This window comes from Pelodiscus sinensis, chromosome 8, assembly GCF_049634645.1.
Source record: "Pelodiscus sinensis isolate JC-2024 chromosome 8, ASM4963464v1, whole genome shotgun sequence".
NCBI lineage: Eukaryota > Metazoa > Chordata > Testudines > Trionychidae > Pelodiscus > Pelodiscus sinensis.
The window spans coordinates 17866224-17892812 of record NC_134718.1 but is presented as its reverse complement, the minus strand read 5'-3'; the positions used below and the strand labels follow the sequence as shown (position 1 = coordinate 17892812).

At 46.4% G+C, this 26589-nt stretch overlaps 1 protein-coding gene across 1 annotated transcript in view; it reads left to right on the top strand.

The window, feature by feature from the left end:
• The first annotated feature begins 3293 nt into the window (after positions 1 to 3293).
• GPRIN2 (G protein regulated inducer of neurite outgrowth 2) overlaps positions 3294 to 26589 on the top strand; it is a 35900-nt gene continuing 12604 nt past the window's right edge. The window contains exon 1 of the mRNA XM_075934811.1: positions 3294 to 3681. Within this exon, the coding sequence (XP_075790926.1) occupies positions 3483 to 3681 (199 nt within the window). The 5' untranslated portion in view covers positions 3294 to 3482. The remainder of the gene's footprint in view (positions 3682 to 26589) is intronic.

Here is a 26589-nt window from a genome sequence, read left to right as displayed (position 1 = left end):
ACAAATTCAAGCGGCTAGTGTAGACAGCTGGCAAGTTTTTGTGCAAAAGCACCTGCTTTTGCACAAAATCTTGCCAGTCTAGACGCACCCAAGGAGTGAAGGGAAATTACAGTACAGTGGAAGAGGCATGCCCTGTGCCCTTCCCTTCCCCCAAGCGCACAGGGGAAGAACTGCCCACAGAGCATCCCCTCCCCCTGGGCTCATTCAAGGGGACATTCTGGACCATGCTGATTTGATGAGCTTCTGCCTCATCACATCCCTTAGGTAAGCACCAGTAGCCGACTATAAATACTTGTTTTGGCTTATTGCTCCAGTAAACACTGCAGATAAAAATGCTTTTTAAAATCCAAATGACTATTGCTTGATGAAGAAACATGATTGACCCCTGGCATGCAGCACAACAGCAGCAGCTTCCCAGCCTGACGTCTAATTCCTTTGTGTGTGGGGAGAGAATTTGCCTGGGAGGACACAGACCGTGGCTTTATTTTGTCAGTAAAGCCCATCTTCGACGGCTCAGAGAAAGCCGACCCTCACATTCATCTGTCCCGGGAAGGGACTGAGTCTGCTCCCCCCTCTCCCAGCCTGACTGAGCTAGGAGCGGTGATGAGGGTTTACAGGAGAGCTTAGATACAAAGACCGCTTATGATGTCAATATTAAACAGGGATGAAATTAACACACTCCTGACCGGGGCAAACTAAGCAGGCCACAGGGTTTTGTTTTTGCTGTTGTGAGACTTGATTTCATTTCCCTTCTCCACCTGCCACCTCCCCACTTTCCATCCTGCTGCCCCTTCCTTTACCACATACCCAGCCAGTCTCCTGAGGGAGGGTGGGCCACCCACAACAAAAGAGAGCCAACGAATTACATCAGGGCTGTGTCTAGACTGGAAAGTTTTTCCGCAAAAGCACCTGCTTTTGCGGAAAAACTTGCCAGCTGTCTACACTGGGCGCTTGAATTTTCACAAGAACACTGACGATCTCATGTAAGATCATCAGTGTTCTTGTGGAAATACTGTGCTGCTCCCATTCGGGCAAAAGCCCTCTTGTGCAAATCATTTGAGTAAGAGGGCCAGTGTAGACAGCACAGGACTGTTTTGCGCAAAAAAGCCCCGATGGCTAAAATGGCGATTGGGGCTTTTTTGCGCAAAAGCGCATCTAGATTGGCACGGATGCTTTTCTGCAAAAAGTGCTTTTGCGGAAAAGCGTCCGTGCCGATCTAGATGCTCTTTTCCGAAAATGTTTTTAACAGAAAATTTTTCCGTTAAAAGCATTTCCGGAAAATCATGCCAGTGTAGACGTAGCCCAGGAGAATAAACAATGCAGGGACAAGAGTGGTGCTTGATGAGCCATAAAAGGTAACTGGGAGGAAAAAAACCAGGACAATGTGCACTTTTTGCACTGGCTTGTTTCTCCCACAGATACTCTCCCTTCCCCTAGTATCACAGACCCACACAACCTCTTTCCTTTTCTGCTTGCCAGAGACCTCCCCATTTACTTGTCTTGCTTTACCTTGCCTGGCTTCATACACCATCAGAGTTCTCTCCTCCATTGCCTCGTTACTGCCGTGAGCGACCCATCCACCCTACTAATTCTTGGTTCTTCTGCTGTCGCCCTTCCTGCCTTGCACCCTACTCCAACACTCCTCCCCTAACATTGCACATTTCCACCAGACTATCCTGAATTTCTCCTTATTTACTGGTGCTTTTTAGTACAGGTGTGATCTCAATAGGCCAGACTGCTCTGGGCCGGCATTCCCATGGGCTCTCCCAGGTTGGAGCACTCAGAGAAAAGCTGGATCCACACTCAGCAACTCCTTCCCTCGCCCTCCCAGAGCTTCTGGAGCGCTGCAAATAGCTCATTTGTGAGCTCAAGCTTGGGGAGGAGCAGAGATTGGGGGGGACACTCAGAAGAGGCAGAGGGGTGTGGAACCCCATAGGCCTGCACTACTGGCCCCCAGTCATGGGGCTCTGCAGCCACCCTGCCTTTTCCCCCTACTGCCTCCTCCCAGTCTCCACTCAGTCAAAGCTGGCCCCTCTGCTGCTGCTGGAGCGGAGCCCAGTAGCCAGCAACAGCAGAGGAACCAGCATTGACCTCCCCAGTCCAGTAGATTCCCGGGTTCAGGACTGGTCAGATCCCCTGTATTGGGTCTGGTGCAGCTCTGTGTCACCTAGGATCTGGACAACAGAGAGAGCAGCAGGCCTGGGGGCTGCTTACTGAAGTTACCAGAGGGCAGTCCTTGACCTGAGTGTCAAAAAACCCCAGCTTCAAGTAAGTGGAACCCTTTTGTGAGTTGGGGGCCTTTGTGGAAAGGGGAGGATGAGAGAGGGAATTCTGTGAGTTAGACTAGGATCTCAAGTTCAGCATTTCTCTCCAAAACACATCGCATGTCTCTATGGGTATTTGCAATCTTGACGCTGGGATGTAGGTTCACAGTGCCGAAGCTGATTGTGTGTGGGTTTGCACGCCTTTATGCTATATCGATCTCAGTTTTGTAAGTGTTCTCTTACTATGGGTTTTGCAATGCTGAGTTTGAGTGTTGTACGTTTTCTTAAATGAGCCTTAGCACTAGTGTGACTGTAGGGTTGGATATTTTTCGCTTATTTATTTTTGCAATATCAAAAATGCTTTGTGCATTTTCTTACGGATTCGTGCAAGCTAGAGGCAGTACTTCATGTGTCTGGCGAAAATAGATCCAGTTCCAATGTATATAAACTTCTACTTAAAGTCACTTTAGTTCAATGAAGATGTTTCCACGGACTGAAAATGAGCTCTTATTTCTGTAGTTCTTTTTGAAGCCCTGATCATTGTGAGATTCAAATTAAACTAAAATTCACCAGACCTCCTTTTCCCCGGCTTCTCGGGGGAGCAGTAAAGCATCAGCCAGGATATCCCCTGGGCTTGCTGGACAGCCCTTGTCCTCCGCCTCCTATTTGACCCAAGCAGATGCTGTTCTTCTGAATTTACCAGGAGATTCCTGTTTCTAATCCATGCATGAAAAGCTGCGGTGTATTTCCCGCTGCACAGCCTTTAGAGACACCGAAGCAGCAGGTGTTTCTCACAGAGAATTTCCAGCTTCTGTGAGACTAGGGAGCAATAATGCCCAAGGCAGCAGTCCCTCTGCCTAGGTACCCGTATTTTGCACCCCGCTCTCACAGCCATAACTATAGGCATGCCTGCCCCTCCCAGCTTATTCTCCTCTCTTCTCTACCCACCTTACTCCCCCCACACTCTTCTTCTTGTGACCAACCCCCCACACACTGCTCCTCCTCCTTTCCCTCCTCTCCATGCTTTCTTATCCTTTGCTGAGTTGCAAGCTCTGCACAGGCCCAGGCTCCCTAATCAGATGAAGCAGCAGGATTATCTCTCTCTTTCCCTCCCAGGCTCCATTTTGTTTCTTCTTTTGTCTGGGGGGAGGCAGGAAGAGGCGTCACCTGTAGCAGCAAAGGAAACTGCATCCCCTAATCCCTTCTCCATTTGTTTTGATGGTCTTCAATCTCCACTCCTCTCTCCTCTGCACACACCTGGTTACCAGCAGAAGGAGGAGCAATCTGAGTTTCCAGAGGAAACCTGAACTCTCCTGGCTTTGGTGTTCTCCTTTAATTGCTGAGCATCTTTGGAAATCCCCTCCAGGTAACCGGGGCAGGCAGGCTGGACACAAACGCTTCTCTGAGCAGGGCAAAGGTGAGTACCATGGGGGCCACATGTTCTCTTATCTTCTGTCACGATAAGATTTTTTCCTTTTAAAGGCATGTCTTGGTGAATAACAAAGCAAAGTGTATGGAAGTGAAAGGAGCTGCAGAGAGCCAAAACCTAGAGGTCTGTGAGTATTTTGCGGGGGGCAGAGAGCTGGACTCTGGGAGGGGGTCTCCTGTGATTAAGTCCGGTGATTAAAACTGAAACAGTAATTAATCTGCAGTGGGGTTTTTTTCCCCCAAAAAGAGAGGAGGACCTCTCAAAGGATGCATTTGTTTTCCGTTTTAAACAGATCTCATCCAGCTCTGTAAAAGGTGATCCTCTTTCCAGGAGAAAGGCCTGAAAGGTCTTCTAAAATGTACATGTTGTCTTTTAATGGCTTTATGCTCTATGATGTAGAGATTTTAAAAGAAAACAAATATATTAGGTGTCTCCCTCCCCCCACACACATGCAACTTTTTGGATTGTAGAGATGCTGAGCTGCTGTATCCAACTCTCTTAGGTGTGTTTTGCTTTTTGGTACCAAGAAAGTTGCGCTAAAAGCAAGAAATGAGTGCTATAGTGGGTTTACCAACTGTGATTTCTTCTTCTTGTTGTTTTGTGCTGTAATATTCCATCAGAGAGCAACATTCCCAGCACTGTACCACATGTTCATTGCATACATTTTTGGAGCTCTCAGCAACTTGGCACACAACAGCCAATGCAACCTGGAAAAAAAATCACTGCTCCACACCTGAATTATACCATTGTTCTAAAGGATATTGTTGGTTTTATTTTCTCCATTGCTACCCTAAGTAAAGGATCCATCATCACTTCAGGAATATCTTTTATCTTATGCTGTTTAGAATGATTGACTAAAAATTTTCTCTGAGCTGTAACCTGGTTTACAAAAGTTTCAATCTAGGTACAAATAGATTTAACAAAACTCAAATGGGGTCAATTATTTTGCTGTGTTGAATTCAGAGTCTGCACTAGGGAACTGTGTTTTGTGTGCATTTGTTACTCATAAATTCCCAGATTAAAATTAAAAACTTGTACTTGGTGCATTTTATGAATTAGGAAAAGAGATTAAAAGAAAGAAGCAAACCGTTTGTACAGTATTTAGATTGAACACATGAAATACTGCCTGGGAAGAGAGAGTCATTGTATAATAACATTTTTTTAAATGTGGGGAGGTACATCAACAAGGCAGACAATATAAATGTAAACCATTTGGTTTCAATAATCTATGTATTAAACAATGTAATCATTTGATGCAAAACACCAGTTGTTGTGTTGTGCCTACCTGCAGAGGTGATGGTTAAGGTCCTGATACAGTGAACACTTATGCATAAACTTAATTTTAAGCACCTATGAAATCCTATTGGAAGCTAATCATGTGGATAAACATTCTCCGGATTAGGTCAACAGTTTGACCAATGGTCAAAGACCTCTGCAACAAGAACAAGATTTAAGAAGAGTCTTTTTAATTTGTTTTATGTTCTTGTTTTTCTACTTTTTTAAAGCCATTAGTGCTCTGTATATTCTTTTCATTAAATTCTATTCTGTTACTACTCTCAGGGGAATTGTAGATAAGGTATAGTTTCTTATCTGATAATTGCATTCACATGCTTAAACATTTAAGAACAGTCACTTGTACATAATGAAGTTCTTGGGCTTTTTATTTGTGCTTATTAATAATTCACTGGTTAGATAATAGTGCCAGGTTAAAACATCAGAAACATTTATACTATTTTTTTAATAGTAAGCTAAGTTTTTGTTTTCAAATAATAAAACTTAATTTGAAAAAAGAGCTTAGGGGCCAGACAGGCAATATACATAATCTTCCTTGTCACTCTGTGCTGTCTAGAGTTTAATTTTGCCTCTGCCAGCAGCTAGTATAAAATAGCAGAAATAAGGTGTAGCTTTCAGATGAACAGAGGCATTTGGTACATCAATGAGCTGATGTTACCCCTGTCTGCATCTTGGGTTAGTTCTGTGCTGAACAGCAACGGCTTTCCTCCTTTTTCCTTTCTGAGCTCTCCTTTAAAAAATGTAAACAGGTACTATTCTCAGCTGCTATTCCCTGTGGTTACAACCCTAAAAACAGAACCGTACAGTCAAGTCATGTAAAGCATCTCGGAGATAAAGCTAAAACTTTAGTCCGAAGTCAACTTTTTGTGTAATTGTAAAAAATCAGAGGAAAAACCTATTTACTTTTTTCCCTTTGCTTGTGTATTTGACCACAGTACATGTATGGTCTGTTTCATTTTCCTATAGTCAGTTTCCTTCTTTGAGTATTTTGCACCAGCAATTAGGGACATAAAATGAGGTGACTGTAAAACTACAAAATTTAGCAGGTAGACTTTGTAGGGTAGACATGTGGGCTTAAGTATTGTGCTGATGGTCACTTTAGGAAATCATACAATAATAAATAGTGCCTGAAACTGCGTTCAACTTCATATTTTAAAATCTGATTTGAATTCATGTGAACAGTCTTCTTTGAAATTAGATCTTGACTGTATATGGCATAGTGACATGTGATCATGTAGGTGGAGGTTTAATATTTTGGCATATAATAGTGTGAAACATGTCACTAATCGTATGTAGCAGTCCTAATGTAGATCCACAGCGTTCGCTTCACATTCTTTTGAAGCTGTTATGCTATATACTGTAAAGGTGTGTGTATACATCTTGCATCCATTAGAGCAAACCTTTGCCAATTGTGTGAAAGTGGCTTTTGTTTTCTCTTGGTGGCTTGGCTGTTTTACTTAATTTGCAAACTCTAAAAGGTTTGGATCCCCAATGAGCTCTAAATATTTATTTTGTTTTTTACAGGAGTCAGTTCAGTGACAAGCTACACTTTTAACGAGACAATTGTATTAAAACCAACAACCATTTATTTCACACTTCTGTGACCTCAACTGTCTTTGAGAACGGGGTGGGGGTGGGGGAGATGTTGGAGGGGCAGTGGAGTGGAAAATGTTAAGCCACTCTCTGGCTCAGACCCTGGATGTCATAATTCTTATTGATGAGTTATAACTACTAAATTAACCTAGTATAGAAACCCTATTAGGTGCAGCTATAAGCAAAGAATCATCTAGAGAGAATGTTTTCAATTTTTTTTAAATGGCTAGATCTTAGAAAAATTCCATTCAGAAAGAGCCCCGTCAGCAACAAAAATCTCTATTAATTAAGCAGAAGCCATGTTGTGAACCTGTCTAAGTAATCTCTTACTCAATTAGGAAATGGGACTAGGGACTGGCTAAGTGTAAATGAGGTTGACACCTGAAAACATCTCAGTCTGAGCAATGCTGTGAGCACACTCATTAACTATTAGTGCTTTAGTTTAAAGTGCAGTTCTGCATTCAATAGGGACTGTAAAAATAGCACCTTCTTACTCAACCAGTCCCTGTCTTTGTGTGTATTTAAAGTCACATCTGCTCAGACAGATGGCATTGCGCTTGTTTGTGCTGCAGTGCTAACAGCATAGATAGAGGAATGAGCTGGATTCTCTTTCTCCTTTGTAAAATGTTTACCAATTAAACGCCTATGAGTCTACACCTGTGTAATCAGCTGACTGGAATGGAACTGAATGGATGGTAATAAGGCCTTAATTTGGCCTGCAGAATGCATGGGAGTGAAAGAACCTCGCTTGTCCATGTTGGATTGGTAGGGGTGGCATCTTTTTGCTTAGCTGATAAGCAAATTTTGATCCGCAAAACAGAGATGATAAATGTGCAAACCCACCATGACTTTTTTTGTTACTTTTAAAATAAAACCTTGCTCTAGAAGATATCTTTGTTCCTCATTTTCTGCAAAGCATGTGTCTAACTAGAGAAAGTGAACGCACTGCATCTTTAATTGTACTTTTTAGAATCTGACAGAGGAAACAACTCTTCTTGTTCATGACTTCTCCCCCTTCTTTAGCTCTTAAAACACTTGCTTCCAAAAAGAGGCTTTGATACCAACCTGATGCACACTGTTGTGGTACCCTGAAAGTTGTTTTGTGAATAATTTGGACATGATCACACTGAAGTCCATAATATATAATGGAAGAAACAAAGTATATGGCTGGGGGTTGAGGGGTTTCTGAAAGATTGAGAAGAACCACGTAGACTTTGCTGTGTTTGCGTGCCTTGGCTTGATCTAATGTAGGGAGTGAGGGCTAGAATTCCTCTTGTTGATCCAACCTAGTGGTTGTTTTCTTAGCCCAAGTTCTACCAACAAAAGGAAAAAACTAATTAACGACACCCATATACAGATTTTTCCATTTTGGGACTTGGGGTAAGGAGCAACATAAAATCACATATGGCAAACATGCCATTGTCCAAATGTTGGACAAAGGTACAAAATTAAGGAGACAAGAAAATACTAGGGCAAATATCCTAAACCAAAGAACTGTAATAATGGAATAGACCAGTTATCCTCTGGAACAGTATCTTGCCTCCAAAAGTGCTTCATAGCAGATGCTTCAGATAGTCACCTGAATGTATTTGCTATAATAAAGGTGGGCAGGTTATCCTCTTTTACCCTGATGTTAATTTAATCTGTTAATTCTGATGTTTAGTCTTTATGAGTTGTAATGAATTTATGTAGGGCTCCTAACAATGTCTATCATTATTATTCATAATTTGATTTTCTGATGTTAATAACAGATGGTAATAAAGAAGTGGGAAATCCTATAACTAATAGGGCATGTCTACACAGCATTGCTAAAGTTGATACAAGCTAAACAACTTGAGCTATGTCAATTGCATAGATTAATTAGAAATAGCTTATTTAGGGTTTTTAGTGCTGTTTACATATCAGGAAGTATGAGAGCACTCTTCCTCCAATTTCCCTTACCCCTCATACAATGAGGCTGTGTCTACACTGGCCACATAACCCGTAATAGCTATGGAAATGAGAGAAGTCAGAATAGGGAAATGCGCGGGGGATTTAAATATCCCCCGCGGGATTTAAATAAACATGGCCGCTGCTTTTTTCCGACTTGGGGAAAGCCGGAAAAGAGCATCCAGACTGGCGCGATCTTCCGGAATAAAGCCCTATTCTGGAGGATCTCTTATTCCTACTTGCAAGGAATCTCTTATTCCTACTTGCAAGTAGGAATAAGAGATCCTCTGGAATAGGGCTTTATTCCTGAGGATCGCGCCAGTCTGGACGCTCTTTTCCGGCTTTTCCCCAATCTGGAAAAAAGCGGCGGCCATGTTTATTTAAATCCCGCGGGGGATATTTAAATCCCCCGCGCATTTCCCTATTCTGACTTCTCTCATTTCCATAGCTATTACGGGTTATGTGGCCAGTGTAGACACAGCCTGAGGGTTACAGGAGTTGGAGTAAGAAGTCCTCCAGCTCGACATTACTTTTATATTATGTTGAAATAACTGCTTGTAGTATAGCTGTGGACTTTGTTATTTTGGAATGACATCAGTTATTCTGAAATAACGCTGCTGTGTAGACATAGCCTAACTGAACAATCAGTTGAGACAAGCCATTGTCTTCAGACCAGCCAAGCAGCAGGGACGCACACCTCTTCCCACAGAATGGGAGATATATATTTATTCCTGAAGATACAGTAGCTTCTCTTCAGAATTTCCTAGACCGCCTGTGAACAATGCTTGTATCATGCTTGCAAAGTATGGACTCGAGTTCCTGCCACCACTTGTGGTTCGGGCTTTTTCAGTGCTCTGTCTTGATTACATCCAGTCTTTTGTAGGGCCTTTTGAAAATGGACACTCTTCTACCCCAGAGCTTCCAACCCAAATGCTCCAGTACAAACATTTTTTTCATCCCTTCTTCTCAAAAAACATTAATTTTTCTTGCCTCTGAAAATGGCCTACAGTAACTGCCCAAATAAATCTCATTACAACAAGAACTCAAAGTAATCATAAGAGGTATGAAATACCTACTTTGTTTGGATATGTAACCCCCCCCCTAATGGGGTCAAATTGTTGGGTTAAGCCAAAGAGTAAAACATTTTATGCTCTTAGGAGCTCAAATGAGCCTTAGGGCTTGTCTACATTACAAATTAAGTCAATTTAAATCAACTTGCAGTCACTGCACTAATTACAGCAGGTGGTTCATGACCACACATGCTACTCCTGTTAGCAGTGCACGTCCAGTGTTGACCTAAGCACTATACCTCTCATGGAGGTGCAGTTGTTGTATCAATGTAACGGGTGTTTTACATTTTATAGCATAAGAATGGCCAGACTAGGTCAGGCAAAAGGTCCACCCAGCCCAGTATCCTGTCTGCCAACAGTGGCCAATACCAGATGCCCCAGAGGGAGTGAACAGAACAGGGAATCATCACGTGATCCCTCCCCTGTCATCCATTTCTACCCATCCTGGCTAATAGCCATTGATGAACCTAACCTCCATGAATTTATCTAGTTCTTTTTTGAACCCTGTTAAAGTCCTAGTCCTCACATCATCTGGCAAGGAGTTCCACAGGTTGACTGTGCACTGTGTGAAGAAAAACTTCCTTTTGTTTGTTTTAAACCCCGCTACCTATTAATTTTATTTGGTAACCCCTAGTTCTCATGTTATGGGAACAAGTAAATAACTTTTCCTTATTCCCTTTTTCCACCCCTTTATTGATTTTATAGACCTCTATCGTATCCTTCCCCCCCTTAGTCTCCTCTTTTCTAAGCTAAGAAGTCAAGTCTTTTTAATCTCTCTTCATAGGGGTCCTTTTCCAAACTCCTAATCATTTTTGTTGCCCTTTTCTGAACCTTTTCCCAAACCAATATATCTGTTTTGAGATGAGAGGACCACATCTGTACACAGTATTCAAGATGTGGGCGTACCGTGGATTTATATAGAGCAGTGGTCACCAACCAGTAGGTAGAGCCTTTGACAGGTGATCCTGACTGGTTTGGCTAGGAAGCTATCAAGTGCTGGCACGTCAGTTGCCCCTTCCTCCCGGCCTGTCATGCTGCTCCTGCCCTCTGCCTTGGAGCTGCCTCTTGGGAGCCTCCTGTTGCTGTGCAGGTTGTGAGAGGGAGAAGGGGAGATGCTGATGTCAGGGTGTCCCTCCTCCCCCCACTCCTGTACCCCATCTCCACACAGAGAGAAGGGGTTGGCGGGAGCTTGGCAATGCAAATCTCTGTCACTCTCATGCACTGTGTGTGTCTCTGTCATTCTCACAAACACACACTGCCCTTCCTCTCATCTCCTGACCCAACCCATACGTGGGGGTTGTTGTTACTACTTGTACTGCTAGCAAAGTGGGTTATTTTTAGTGTTTGACTTGTCTGTGCATTTTGTAACTTTCATTTCTCTCTTATGTTTAAATGTAATTTTTTGAGTAGTGAGTTCTAAAATGCTGAACCTGCCGTGGCTGGAGTCATTATCCCTGTGGTAATTGTGCTCCTGGAGGTGGGTGGCATGTCCCTGCACCCACTAAGAAAGTCAGAGCAGGGGGTCTCCACAGACTGTCCTTGCCTGCAGACACCACTCCTGCAGCTCCCAGTGATCAATAACAGAGAACCGTGGCCAGTAGAAGCTGTGGGGTTGGTGGCTGTAGATGAGGCGTAGTACAAGGAGCCATTGCTGTACATACACATGCCAGCTGCTTTCAGGGGTGGTTCAGGGCCATGGCCAGAATGAGCCTGCCTTGATGCTGAAGCTCCATCCCTGGGACAGCTGTTTGGCCACTCCAAGGATGGGATCGAGCCTGCCACCCTGTACTCCAGAGACTGATGAGCTATCCTCAAGTTCACTAGAGATCCCACTCCACCTCCCTACCTTCAGCAGGCCCCTTATCTTGCTCCAGCTTGTGTTGGCTGTCCAGTCACAGCCAGTATAGGCAGAACTTGAACCCACCATCCTGCACTCCCCAGGCAAATGCCCTATCACCTAAGACACTCAAGAACCCACCCTGCCGCCTGTTGGTCCCTTATCCTGTGTTGGCTGTCCGGTCACTGCCATGTTGGGACTTGAGCTGCCTAGGGGGTACAGGACTCCAATCCACCACCCTGCACTCTCCAGAGATACTCCACCTCCAGCAGGTCCCTTATTCTACTTTTCACATTCAGGAGCCAGCTCCATAGAATCATAGGGCCCTAAGTCCAGCCCCCTGCCCAAGGCAGGACCAATCCCAACTAAATCAACCCAGCCAGGGCTTTGTCAAGCTGAGACTTAAAAACCTCTAGGGATGGAGACTCCACTACTTCCCTAGGTAACCCATTCCAGTGCTTCACTACCCTCCTAGTGAAATAGTTTTTCCTCATATCCAACCTAAACCTTCCCCACTGTAACTTGTGACCATTGCTCTTTGCTTTGCCATCCGTCACTACTGAGAACAGCCTCTCTCCATCCTCTTTGGAACCTCCCTTCAGGAAGTTGAAGGCTGCTATCAAATCTCCCCTAATTCTCTTTTGCAGACTAAATAAGCCCAAATCCCTCAGCCACTTCTCAGAGGTCATGTGCTCCAGCCCCCTTATCATTTTGGTTGCCCTCCACTGGACCCTCTCCAATGTGTCCACATCCTTTCTATAGCAGGGGGCCCAGAACTGGACACAATTCTCCAGATGTGGCATCACCAGAGCCAAATAAAGGGGAATAATCACTTCTCTGGATCTGCTGGCAATGCTCCTCTTAATGCAACCTAATATTCCATTCGCTTTCTTGGCTACAAGGGCACACTGTTGACTCATATCCAGCTTCTCATCCACTGTAATGCCCAGGTCCTTTTCTGCAGAACTGCTACTTAGCCATTCGTTCCCCAACCTGTACCAGTGCTTGGGATTCTTCCTTTCCAAGTGCAGCTCTCTTCACTTGTCCTTGTTGAACCTCATCTGATTTCTTTTGGCCCAGTCGTCTAACCTGTCTAGGTCATTCTGGACCCTAACCCTTCCCTCCAATGTATGTACCTCTCCCCCTAGCTTAGTGTCATCTGCAAATTTCCTGAGGTTGCAATCCGTCCCCTCATCCATGTCATTAATAAAGATGTTGAACCAAACCTTGGGGCACTCCACTAGAAACTGACCGCCATCCTGACATCGAGCCTTTAATCACTACCCATTGGGCCCGACAGTCTAGCCAGCTTTCTATCCATCTTACAGTCCATTTATCCAATCCATATTCTCTTAACTTGCTGGCAAGAATATTGTGGGAGACCGTATCCAAAGCTTTGCTAAAGTCAAGGTATATCACATCCACTGACTTTCCCACGTCCACAGACCCAGTTACCTCATCATAGAAGCTAATCAGATTGGTCAGACATGACTTTGCCTTGGTGAATCCATGTTGACTATTCCTGATTTCTTTCCCCTCTTCCAAGTGCTTCAAAATTGATTCCTTGAGGATCCCCTCCATGATTTTTGATGATGCTGATTGATGATGATGATTCCCTGAATTGTCCTTCTTCCCTTTTTTAAAGATGGGCACTACATTTGCCTTTTTCCAGTCTTCTGGGATCGCTCCCGATCTCCATGAGTTTTCAAAGATAATGGCCAAAGGCTCCGCAATGACACTTGCCAACTCCCTCAGTACTCTCGGATGCATTAAATCCAGACCCATGGATTTGTGTATGTTTAGCTTTTCTAAATAGTTCTTAACCCGTTCTTTCTTCACCAAGGGCTGCCCATCTCCTTCCCATACTATGTTGCTTAGCGCAGTCGTCTGGGAGCTAACATTGTCTGTGAAGACAGTGGCAAAAAAAGCATTGAGTACTTCAGCTTTTCCCACATCATCTGTCACTAGGTTACCACCCTCATCCAGTAAGGGCCCCACAGCCTCCCTGATCACCCTCTTATTGCTAACATGCCTGTACAACCCTTTCTTGTTACCCTTCACGCTCCTTGCCAGCTGCAATTTCAATAGCGCTTTTGCCTTCCTGATAACTCCCCTGCATTCTCGAGCAATATATTTATGATCCTCCCTAGTCATCTGTCCAAACTTCCACTTCTTGTAAGCTTCCTTTTTGGGTTTAAGCTCACCAAGGATGTCCCTGATAAGCCAATCTGGTCGCTTACCATCTTTGCTTTTCTACCATCTCATGATCACTGCTGCCCAGGTTGCCACCCACCTCTACCAGTTCCTCCCTCTTTGTGAGCAGCAGGTCAAGCTGTGCATGGCCTCTGGTCGGTTCCTTCAGCACCTGTACCAGGAAGTTATCCCCAACATTCTCCAAAAACTTCCTGGATTGTCCGTGTACTGCTGCATTGCTCTCCCAACAGATATCAGGGTGATTAAAGTCCCCTATGAGAACCAGGGCCTGTGAGCTGGAACTTTCTCTTAGTTGTCTGAAGAAAGCCTTGTTCTACCTGATCTGGTGGTCTAGAGCACACATCAACCACAACATCATCCTTGCCTCCACCACTAAACTTAACCCATTGACTCTCCACAGGCTTTTCTCCCTCTATATACTGGGGTGCTGAGCAGTCATACTGCTCTCTTACATACAGCACAACTCCTCCTCCTTTTCTCCTCTGCCTGTTCTTCCTGAACAGTACAGTTTAGACCCTTCCATGACAGTGCTCCAGTCATGTGAGTCAGCATAGGTCTTTGACAGGCCAGGGCTTCTAATACCTACTGTTTGCTCCATCCCTATGGTAGCCTGTGTTGATTGTCCTGTTACTCCTAGCAAGGGCAGGACTTGAACCCAGCATCCTGCACTGACCAGTTGAATGCCCTATCCCTCCCAGCCTCCCTAACTTCAGAGGGTCCTTTATGCTGCTTTCCAAGGGTAGGAGCCAATTCCATCTCTCACGCAGCCTGTGCTGGCTGTCCTGCCAGCTCCCTGAGTGGTCAAGCAGGTGAGACTGGGGCCCCCAACCCTGTGCTCCCCAGGCAAATGGCCTATTCCCTTAGTCATCCCAGAACCCACCCCCCTACCTTCAGAGGGTTCCCTATCCTGTGTTGGCTGCAAGCCTCAAGCCTGCACTCTTCAGGCAACTACCTTTGTGGGGCATCTGATTGTTCCAGGGGTGGGAAGGAGCTGGCTAGGGGGGATGGAACTCAAGCCCAGCACCCTGAGCTACCCAGGCAACTGCTGTATCTCCTAGGGCACCCCAAGGCCCACTATACCTTCAGAGGATCCCTTATCCTGCCTTCCTAATGCAGGAGCCAGCTCCATCCCTGGGCTAGCCTGCGAGGCCTCTTCCAAGGTGGGTAGAACCTGAACTCATCACCCTGTGCTCTCCAGGCAAGTGCAGTATACCCTAGGCCACTCCAGAACCCGCTGTACCTCCTGCTGGTCCCTTATCTTGCTTTCCTAATGTGGGCGCCAGCTCTATCCCTGGGGCAGCCTGTGTTGGCTGTCTGGCTGCTCCCAGGGTGGGCTGGGGCAGGACTTGAGCCCCCAACCTTGTGCTCCCCAGGCAAATCCCCTAGGCCACTTCAGAACTCACCCCACCTCCCTACTCACCAAAAAATGAGGAGTAATGTTAGTTTGAACCAAGAGCTTTGGTTTCAACTAACACATCCCGGTGCATGCTTCCTGGTTCGAATCAGCTGTGATTCGAACTAGCACGCCAGCGAGATCATACTAATGGAGTGTGGGATATTTAAATCCCAGCTTCATTAGCTACTTTGCTCGTCTGCATTTGCATCCCTAGTCCGAACTAGGGAGCAAATGTAGACGTACCCTGACATCTGATTAGAAAGGCATTTGAAGACAACTGGTTTTTATACTGGAACTTTCTTATTGAAGATATTGTCATCTATGATCAAACAGTGTTACTGTTGAGATAATCCTTGTTTTATCTATTTGGATTAACCACCCTGACCAAACACCAGAGACTCTGAGAAAGGGGGTGATTTGCACTGATGCTAGCAAGAAGTGAATAGAATTTAACCATTTATGTATATCATGGAAATAACAACCTATATGGTTTTGGAGTGATATGGCAGAAAGTTCATTATAAAAAGATACTACTGAATTATTTCAAGCAAGGAACTTCTTTAAAAAGGAGACAGGTATTTTTACCTAACATCCTTCATCCTTCAAGGATTTCAGAGTGCTTTGCACGCATAAATTAAGCCTTGTGAAACCTTTGTTGTATTTATAGAGGGGTAAGCTGAGTCTCTCAGCCCTGGTCTATACTAGGGAGTTATTTCAAAATAACTCTTATTTCAAAATAGCAAGTGGAATGTCCACTCTTCCAAGCCTGTTGTTTCAAAATAGGGGCTGGTTACAGGCAGTCCCCGGGTTACGTACAAGATAGGGACTGTAGGTTTGTTCTTAAGTTGAATTTGTTTGTAAGTCGGAACTGGTACATATTGTAGGGGAAACTCTAGCCAAACATTTCTCCAGAGCTCAGTTTTATTCTCCCACACCTCACTTCCCTCAGTCCTTTATTCTCAAGCTGAGGTGTCTGCTGAGAAAAGCCGCTCCGCGTCTCCCTGGTCTGCTGGGGGGAGGGGGGGCGCTAGCTTCGTGTCTCCCTGGTCTGTTGGGGGGAAGCAGCTAGTGCGGGGTTGCCTCACCCCGTTTGTAAGTAGGGATCCGATGTAAGTCGGATCCATGTAACCCGGGGACTGCCTGTATTTCTAAATAATAACTCCTGCTTTCCACAAGGAATAATGCTTATTTTGAAATAGTTATATTGAAATAGCAGTATTATTATTATTTTGCTTGACGCATTCTGCTTACTGGTTGGAAAGCCAGGTATTGGTCAATGTCAATTTTTCAGCATTAAAGATTTAAAGTCCTTAAGAAATAATAAAAGGCTGTGTGCTGACATCTAACTGGATATCTGTAGCAAGACATTCTTGCTTAGATAAATGTGACTGTTGGAGTCTCTGCTTTGGGTAAATCTAGTTTATTGTTTAGACAGACTATGGACTGTACCCAATATATAAATTCTGTAGACAGTAGGGCTTTCAGTGTGAGCAGAGTTTTAGATCAGGTCAATTTCAATCTTTGGTATTTTTCTTAAAGCCTCATCTTCTGAAACCAGCTTATTACATGAGCATCTGGTTTTCATTTTAAAGTTTTCAGCCATGGTTGCAGAGAAAACCTTGAACCCATGAACCCTAATTGCTCTGAAGTCAGGAGGCAAATTTTAAAAATGGAACTTTTACTAGGTTTCAGAATAATCCAACTGAAAATAGACCATGCTTTTTTGAGACCTGTCTCATGATTTTTGAACACCTAGATTTGGCCATGCTGCCAGGTGTGGTGTGTATGGGTATGTATATATGAACGCATGCTTGTGATGTGGGGGTGTACAGGGAAAAATGTTTTGGTCATGACCATGTGTAGAAAACCACCAGGTGAGTACTACAGGCCATCCTTGGAGATGGATTCATGAGCAGAGGTCTAGCGAGGTGGTCAAATGTCTGTACACCAATTGATCACATAGATATCCCCTGTATTTGTGTGACTTTGCTTTGGGCACAAACTATGGAAATACTGAACACGTCTTCCTGACTTGATTGTATGGTTTTAATCATTTAGTAAATACAGAAATCCATTCATTTTTTCCACAAAATAACTGTTAATGTTACATCATTGCAAGATAATTTAAGCAGGGTTTCCCAGATATGTCATTGTTTTGGGGAGTCATAGGGAGGGCAGAGCCCTTTGCTGGAGCCTGGAGTACTCCCTGATATTTTCTCACTTGATACAGAGTGACTCAAGGCCTCAAGCACTCCTGCTCCTTCCTCTAATTCTCCATCCACACCTTAGGCAGGCTGAGGAGCAGTAGGCTAGTGTTGGAAATCAAACCAAGCTTACTTAGGGTTAACCATTGTATAATTGGTAAGAAGTACCAGATGCAGCTGATCAGCTTACTGATATGTATATGAAATGCATATGAGCAAGGCGTGTGTATTGCATTCAGCGAGTGCCCCCATAATGATCACAGAGGAAAACTAGTCCAAATGGATAAGAACATGGTAAATGTTGTGCCAGATCATACTGGTTAGTCCTGCTAGCTCATTATTCTGCCTCAGGCAATGGCAAGTACTAGCTGCATTAGAGAATGGTGCAAGAAATCTTGGGATAGGCTATGGTATAAACTGTACATTTCCTCCTAACTTACTAGAGGCTGGCTTATGCCTCAAAGCATGATGGGTTTTCTGTCCTTCCAAAACTCTTCTTTATGGGCTTAGTGTTTTAGTGCCATTGCTGTTGTTAATTCTGTGTGACGAGGTTGATAATCAAAACAGTGGTCAGCAGTTGCAGAATTGGCCTTGCGCCCATTCCGCAGAGCTCCAGGGCAAAGTGATGGATGAGATAATTAAGAATGGTGAACTCATATTACAAATGATCACAGCTGAAAACAATCTTACTGGAGTGCATACTCAGTATGGCTACGTCTACATTGGCAAGATTTTGTGCAAATACTTTTAACGCAAGAGTTTTTGCGTTAAAGTATTTGTGCAAGAGAAAGTATACAATGGTATGTGCTTTTGCGCAAAAGCATCCGTGCCAGTGTAGATGCTCTCTTGAGCAAGAAAGCTCCCATAGCCATTTTAGCCATCGGGCTTTCTTGCGCGAGAAATTCGTGTTGCCTGTCTACACTGGCCTCTTGCGCAATAACACTTGCGCAAGAGGGCTTTTTCCTGCGTCATAGTACTTGCGCAAGAAGCACTGATTTCTTACATTAGAACGTCAGTGTTCTTGCGCAAGAACTCGCAGCCAGTGTAGACAGGAGGCAAGTATTTGCGCAAAAGCCAATGTAGACATAGCCTATATGTTCATTACATGCGTGTGACATTGCTTGCCCTCTACACCTGATGACCTATGTCTGATAATCTGGGGTATTATTATAAGAGCCAAAGTATTTAAAAGAGAGGTACCACCAGCTGTATAGCTGTGGCTGGGCACACTCAGTGAAAAGTGCCAGAGGGTATGTGAAAGCCTGAATTATGATTGTTTTTAAAGTTGTTAAATATCTCTAGCCTGGTTCTGCAAGACATACCAAGTACGTGCATGCTCCGGTTGCTGGCAGAACTGGGTAAAACCTTGTCAAAGAAAATTCTTGTCTGAGATCACCTTAAATTCCTTACCACTGTCTCCTTTCTTTAATTTCTCTAGCCCCAGAGGCCCTTGTCCCAGACATCTGAACCTCTAAGCTTTTTACTCTAGCTAATCCTGTTTTGTCAATGCCTTTTAGGGGTCCTGACCCCCTGGCAGTAATGGATGCTAATCATTACAGCTAATGACCAGTTTCTTTTGAGAATGGAAATTGTCACCATGCCTCATAATATCACAATATAAATCCTCCTAGAGCTGGGAAATGTACCCTCCTTATCTCATGTAAGGCACCTGTAAATATTAATATGGTTAAACTGGACAATATGCTATATGATTTCAGTGTATGATAAATCAGTTCATAGGAATTGATCTTCACTCTCTCCTTATTTTAATTGCCTTAGCCACCCAGCTCTAAAATACAGGCAGTCCCCGAGTTACGCAGATCCGACTTATGTCGGATCCGCAGTTACGAACGGGGTTTGCTGCCCATCTCCCTGGTCTGCTGGAGACCAGCAGACCAGGAAGACGGGAAGCAAAGCCTCTGAGGACGCCGGCAGCGGGACAGCCGCGGCGCGTCTGGGCTGTCCGCTGCCTGCGTGCTCCGCGGCTTTGCTCCACGTCTCCCCAGACCAGGGAGACGCGGAGCAAAGCTGTGGAGGACCCGGGCGGCGGGACCGCGGTGCGTCTCGGTCCCCCACCCGCGTCTCCCTGGTCTCCTGGGGGGGGGGCGCAGCTAGTACGCCCCCCCCCCCCAGCAGTCCAGGCTTTTCTCCAGATGCCTGTGGTAGAGCAGCTGGGGTGCTGCCGGTTGGTCCCGCAGCGCCGCTCTGGGTGCTACTGGACCAACCCGGCAGCACCCCAGCTGCTCTGCCCCAGGCGTCCTGATTCAGCCGCTGCTGGTCAGTTTCAGCAGTGGCTGAATCATGATGCCTGGGGCAGAGCAGCTGGGGTGCTGGTGGATTGGTCCAGTAGCGCCGAGGAGCGGCGCTACTGGAGCAACCCAGCAGCACCTCAGCTGCTCTGCCCCAGGCGTCCCCAAGTCAGCCACTGCTGAAACTGACCAGCGCTGACTGCAGGAAGCCCGAGGCAGAGTTGCTCTGCCTCGGGCTTCCTGGAATCAGCCGCTGATCAGTTTCAGCAGCTGCTGACTTGGGGACGCCTGGGGTTCTTAAGTTGAATCTGTATGTAAGTTGGAACTGGCGTCCAGATTCAGCCTGTTGAAACTGATCAGAGGCTGATTCCAGGAAGCCCGGGGCAGAGCAACTCAGCCTCGGGCTTCCTGTAGTCAGCCGCTGGTCAGTTTCAGCAGCGGCTGAATCTGAACGCCAGTTTCGACTTACATACAGATTCAACTTAAGAACAAACCTACAGTCCCTATCTTGTACGTAACCCGGGGACTGCCTGTACGTGAATATCAGCTATTTGGAAAAGGGAATGTTTTCAGACATTGAACTACTGTCGCTTTCTAGCGTGGATGACTCCAGTAGAACTCTTAAGGGAAGATGCACTCTTCACTTCTAATATTGATGCATGGTACCCCCTGCCATGCAGTCTGGAACCGATCACAACTGCTGCCACTTGGATTGTAATGAAAGCTGCTGAATGTTTGCCATAGGTTACCATTAATAACAATTGCAGCCTCTCTCAGGAATTGTTCCTGAGCCGTATGTCAGGGAATTTACAGGTTGGTCAAAGTGTGTAATAGGCTTAAATAGAGTTAAGAACCTAGATATAGCAACCTTCTACTGTAATAAATCTTGTAAGTAAATTAAAATCACACTACCCTCTTGGTATTAAGCATGCCTACATCTGTCCTGGTGTTAAAAAAGAGTTTGGTGCCCTGAAGTTGTAGTGCTGTGTCCTACTGACAAACCTTATGAAGCCTTTCGTGATATATTTTAATTAAATGCTGACACAAAACAAACTAGATTTTAAAAACTGACTAGTAACTTTTAGGTGCCCATCTTGAGACATCTTAAAAGTTCCTGATTTTCAGAAATTCCTGAGCATCTAACCTCCCCTTTAAATTTTCTCTAGCTGGGAGCCAAAATTATTTATAATTTTGAAAATCTTGGCATAGTTCTATTATAGATTTCTTCCTTTTTATTTCACAGGCATATATTCTCAATTTGCAGCAAGGATGGTTCTAATTTTAACAGATTTACTCTGTAATTAGAGGCTAATTTTGAAGGCACGGAGCAAAATTTTACAAGCATCTTTTGCTGTAAGGAATTCATAAAATACTTCTTTCCTACTTGATTTTAATAGCTGGAGACAAGAAATGCACTTTAGAAGTATATGCCCACAACTAGTGCTGGCTAGATTTGTTATAATAAGGTTGTAGACTCTGCCATCTATTGTAGTCAGCTTGTGCTGAACACTAAACTTACGTAGAAAAATTAATCCATAAAAAGATATTGATGTAAAATCTGGAAAGTAACCACTAAGGCTACTTGAAATATGCAGGAAATTTTATGAGATTGTGTTGAAACTGTAATGCACTCAGGCCTTGCCCCTTACCAATTCTGCAGAGAATTCATAATGCATCTATTTAATCTGTTTTTAAGATCTTACTGTTAGCACCACACTTTTCCAATTTACAGAGCAACCAGGAATTTAAAAATGAGCACATTTAACTGTCAGTCACTAGCAGCGTGCCCATTATTTGCTAAATAAGACTGCTGCAGATTTCTAGATGACACTGTTGTAAAAGAATAGATTGAGCCTGCCCTAAGAGTAAACCACAATCAGTTATGTAACTTTGATGGCACTTTCCCTTGTTTCTCATGTCCTCCTTCATCTCCTGGGGGAAATGCAAGCATCCATACATCTCGGCTACGTCTAGACTGGCATGATCTGTGTATTGGCATTCAGATTTTTTATAGTTTTATAGTTTTATATTTATAGTCATCCTTTAGAGTAGAACTGTACTTTCAACCTGTACTTTGGAATGGAATCTGACTTGTTGACTATCAGTGTAATTGGGAGTAGTAAATCTCTACTTTGGTATAGGAGGGGGCAATGAGAAATTTTAGGGGTAGCTTTTATTTTAAAAATTGTTAGATGCTTAGAACGCGATAGATTTCATGATAAGATTTGGAATATTCTTGTGGCAGAGATGGACTAGTGGACAAAGTTCAGGTGAGGCAACCAAATATGCATGATGAGTGAAGTGTATCCCATTGTTACCATTATCGTAGATGTGTGTGTGTGTTTAGAGAGAAATTGGGCACATCTACACAGCAGCATTATTCCGTAATAAAAGGCGTTATTCTGAAATCACTCTGTGAGTGTCTACACGGCAAGCCCGTTGTTTCGAAATAATATTGAAATAATGGGTGTCGTATTCCAGATTCTGTAACCTTCATCCTACAAGAAATAACGCCTATTCTGAAATAGCTATTTTGGAATAGGGCCTCTGTAGACAGGGCAGATGGAGTTATTTTGAAATAAGAGGAAACCCCACAGGTGCCCTTCTGGCCGCTCTGTCCACACTCATCAGAGCTCTATGGCTTCTTTTCCCCTGCAGCCCTTAAAGCTGCAGCCTCAGGGGAAACAGTGTGTGGCACACAGCAGGCCCTGACAGCCCGGAGCCACACAGCAGCTGCCAGACCAGTACTTTTTGCCACCATGAGTGACTCTGTTGCTCCCACTGAGCCATCCATGGCTACAAGGGAGCTGGAAGCCAGCTCCCAGGACCCTGCCCAGGGAAGGAAGAGGCATGCACTTTCCTGGTCTAGTGTGGAGATCCTGGCCCTCATTGAGGTCTGGAAGGAGGAGGCAAACCTCCAGGATCTCCACACTAGATGCAGGAATGCCGATGTCTATGGCCGGATGGCCGAGAGCTTGGTCACCAATATCCACATGTGCACCCAGGAGCAGGTGCACATGAAAGTATAAGAACTAAGTCAGGCCTATGCCAAGGCCAGGGAGTGCAGTTCCCGCTCTGTGGTGGCACCGCAGGCCTGTCCATACTACACCCAGCTCCACCATATCCTAGGGGGCGGGTCAGTCCCTGCCCTCCCCTTCCCTCCCCTCACTGTGGACTTAGGGCTGGAGATGCCCGTCGTCACTCTCCCAGGGGCAGAGCCAATGAGCAGGAGGAGGAGGAGGAACTGGATGAGGCCAGCACCAGCTCGATGCCTGCCAGCCAGGAGGTCATGCTTGCCCTGGAGCCACTACCTCCCACCCAGGATGCCTCCCGGGCATTGTCTGAAGCTGGGGAAGGCCTCTGAGGTGAGTCCATTACTTTCCCTAGACACACATGGGTGAAGGTGATGGGTGGAGAGGGGAGGTGGTGGGTGGCAGGGTGGAGGTGGCGTGCGGAGCGCTAGTCCAGGGCACGCAGCCCCAGGAGGCTGCAACAGAGAACCCTTGTGGTCTGGCACACAGGGTGTCTGGAGAGGCCTGCCTTGCGCCCAACACCCAGGTGGGACACCGCCACTACAAGAAGGCTGGGGAAATGCAGCCCCCTCTCCCTACACACACACTCAGTGCTGCACTTGGCACACAGGCATGCCCACACACTTGAGGCAGCGCACGCTCCCGGGGACAGCATGGCGAGGCAGGGGAGCATCTGCCGCTCACACACTTCCCCCAACACCCTGCCCCCCTCTCCTCCACCAGCCAGGGATACCAGTCCTCTCACTGTGGGACGCTGCTACTACTGAACCCAGCGTGTGTGGCAAGGAGGGAAGCCCAGCCACCCCATGGTCCCCCTCCTGCCCGCAGGCTCCCAGTCTAGCTGGCACCTTCCCATGCCTGCTTGTCCCCGGGACGTGGGGATAGTGAGGTTTCCCCCGGGGACATCTGTGCCCCTGTAGGAAAGTGACAACTGAGTAGGCCTCAGGTGGCCTTGCTCGAAGCACATTGCCTTTACTTGATCCTGAGGCCTTTCGGTCTTGGCTCAGAGGTGAGGGCTGGTTCACGCACAGTGTCTCCCAGGATGACTGCCCTTCTCTTTGTTCTCCAGAGTTGGACCAGCCACAAGAGGACCACCTCCCGTGACATCTTCCTGACCCCGCGTGATTTGCTGGCACTGGAGAGCCCATGAGGACCTCCACGGGGAACCTATCGCTGCCTCACGAATCCTGCACTGCTCCCTCTGGTCCATGACTGGAGACTGGAGGAGGACCTCCAGCTTCACTGCGACACCTGGCGGAAGCTGCTGCAACAGGCCAATCCATCTGCGCGGCCTTCCATGCGGTCATCAATGGCCTGGTGGCCACTTTTGCACCAGTTCCCGCCCCTCCAGCTTCTCTCCCTAGACCCCCATGGCCACTGAGAGCCCCGCACATGAGGTAGTGGAACCACCTGATGCAGGTGCCACTCCCAGTCCCAGCCCTGAGCCTCTCCTCCCCACCTCCACCTCCGTCTTCCTTGCCTCTCATGTTCTTTTCCCAGTCCCTACCCAGTTACATTTACCCCAATAATAAAAACAGAGTCTATTGTTTCCAAATGAAGTGTGGTTCATTGTCTGTGCAGGGGAGGAGGGGCGGGGAAGGGAGGGGTGTGGGAGGAAAAGCAAAGAGGGGCAATGCACAGGCTCCTTATGGGGAGGCCCAGGGGAGAGTGTCACTGGGGTCCTTGTATGAAACTCTCCCTCAAGGCGTCACAGATACACACAGGCCCCTGATGGGCCTGCAAGACACCAGCCATGCGCAGCTGCTCAAAGGCCCTGATGATCTGTCCCTCACCCTGGAAGGATTGTCTCCCTCTTGCTTTCACAAGTATTGTGAAGGACACAACACACTGTCACCAACTGGGGAACGTTCTGCTCACTGAGGTCCAGCTGGGTGAGGAGGCAACGGAACCACCCCTTGAGACACCTAAAGGTGCCCTCCACAACAATATGGGTCGTGCTGAGCCTGGCATTGAAGTGTCCCTTGCTTTGGTCCACGTGTCCAGTGTAGAGCTTCATTAGCCAGGGGAGCAGAGGGTAGGCTATGTCCCCTACAATATAGATCGGCATGTTTACACTCCCAACCCTGATGGTGTGGTCAGGAAAAAGGTGCCTGTGTGCAGCTTCCGGAACAGGCTGGAGTTTCGGAAGACACGTGTACCTTCTCCAACCACCCAACAAAGATGTTGGTGAACCAGCTGCAGTGGTTCACAAGGGCCTGCAGGACCACCGAAAAACACCCCTTCTGGTTAATGTATTTGGATGCCCCATGACTGGGGGCCTGAAGAGGGATATTGGTGTCATCAACAGCCCTCTGCCTCCCGCAGCTGGGGAAACCCATGGCGGCAAAGAGGTGCTGATGGGGTCCATGTTGCCGAGACTGATGACCCCATGCAGCAGGATGGTGTTGATGGCCATCACCAACTGTAGAAGGAGACAGACAGAGAATCACAGGGTTGCCATGGCCCTTGGAAAGTCCCCGAGCCCACCCCCCCTCACCCATACACACACCAGGAGCAACCCAGACTTCCTCCATTCCCCCATCAGGGCTTTGTGAAGACGGGACGAAAAACCTCCCAGGGAGGAAGCTTCCACAACCATCACCCCCTTGCCTAGGAAGCCCCACTCCAGCTGTTCAGTTCAGAAACCTCCTGGGACAACAGCATGAGAGCAAGAGAGAGCATGGCCATGGCCCCAACAATTGATCTCCCCACTCCGACCTGGTTCCCGACAGAGTGGTAACTGTCCAGCATGGTGAGCTTCCAGAGGGTGATGGCAACCTGATTCTGGAGGAGGATGGCGGTTTGCACGTGGGTGTCCTGTCGCTGGAGGGCAGGGATAAGCCGCTCACACAGCTCCAAAAAGGTGTTTTAGAGCCACTGCTGGTTGTGCTACGGCTCCGTGACAATCCAGGCCCACCAATTGGAGCTGGTGTCCAGTCGGCAGAAGCAGCGGTGCACAATGTGCCGGGGCGGGGTGTGTGTGAGGAGGTGCATGAGCAGTGCCCGGAGAGAGGTGAGGAATTGCCCCACATGGAGCTGGGGGTCCTGTTCCTGCAGGGCCAGGAAGGCAGCCCCAGACACTGCAGCAGGAGGTCCACCAAGACACATCAGAACTGTCAACTGCTCGGAAGCAGGTCTGGCTCCATGTCTAGAGAGCTGTGGTGTCCACAAGGCACCACAAAGGCAAAGAAAAGGCTTTGCTGTCCCTCAAGGAGGTCAGCAGTGGAGAAGAGGCTGAGACATGGCTGTACAGGGGGGTCCATCTAAGCTCGAGCCTCAGATAGCATCTGGCAGCAGCTCCAGGAAGAGAGTGCTGCCCCGATGCCCTGCCTGGAGTGCTTCTGGGTGGCCTTAAATGCGATTCAGCATCCAATAAGTGTGGACGCTCTATTTCGAAACAGCTCAGCTCGATTTCAATGGGCATTTGCTGCACAGACACGCTATTTTGAAACAAATATAAATTTCAAAAGAGTTTATTCTGACATAAGCATGCCGTGTAGACGTGCCCAAAGAGAGCAGGATATCGATTCAATCTGAATACTGTTTAGAAACCTAGTCCAAAATATTGGGACCCTCATACTCAAATGCTTCCATGTGAAGTGCAGAGAAGGTGGCTCAAAAGTGGTACAATCTCTGGCAAGATTACTGTCTTCTAGTAGGAACTGCGGGTATGGTCAGTCAGGCCAGCTTCCCAATCCTAGACTGGGTTTGGATAGGGTGGCCTGCAGGAACGGAGCTGAAAGAGGCTCCACGTGGCCCCTGTGCTGGGCTAAATCTTGGGAGCTAGGGAATGCTGTTCACTAAGCACCACTCGGCCCCACGTGGGCCATGAGGGCCTGTTGTTCCTTAGCAAGTGCCTCCCTCTTTTGCTACTGGGACGGTCCCCCTTTCACCTCCAGCACCATTAGGTTCTCCTACCTAGGGCACTTCTACACTAGGAAATTATTTTGAAATAATAACTCCCGAAATAACTATTTCAAAATAAGCTTATTCCCCAAGGAAAGCAGGAGCTATTATTTTGAAATAACCTGCCCCTCATTTCGCAATAATGGGCTTGGTATTGTGGGTGCTCCACTTGT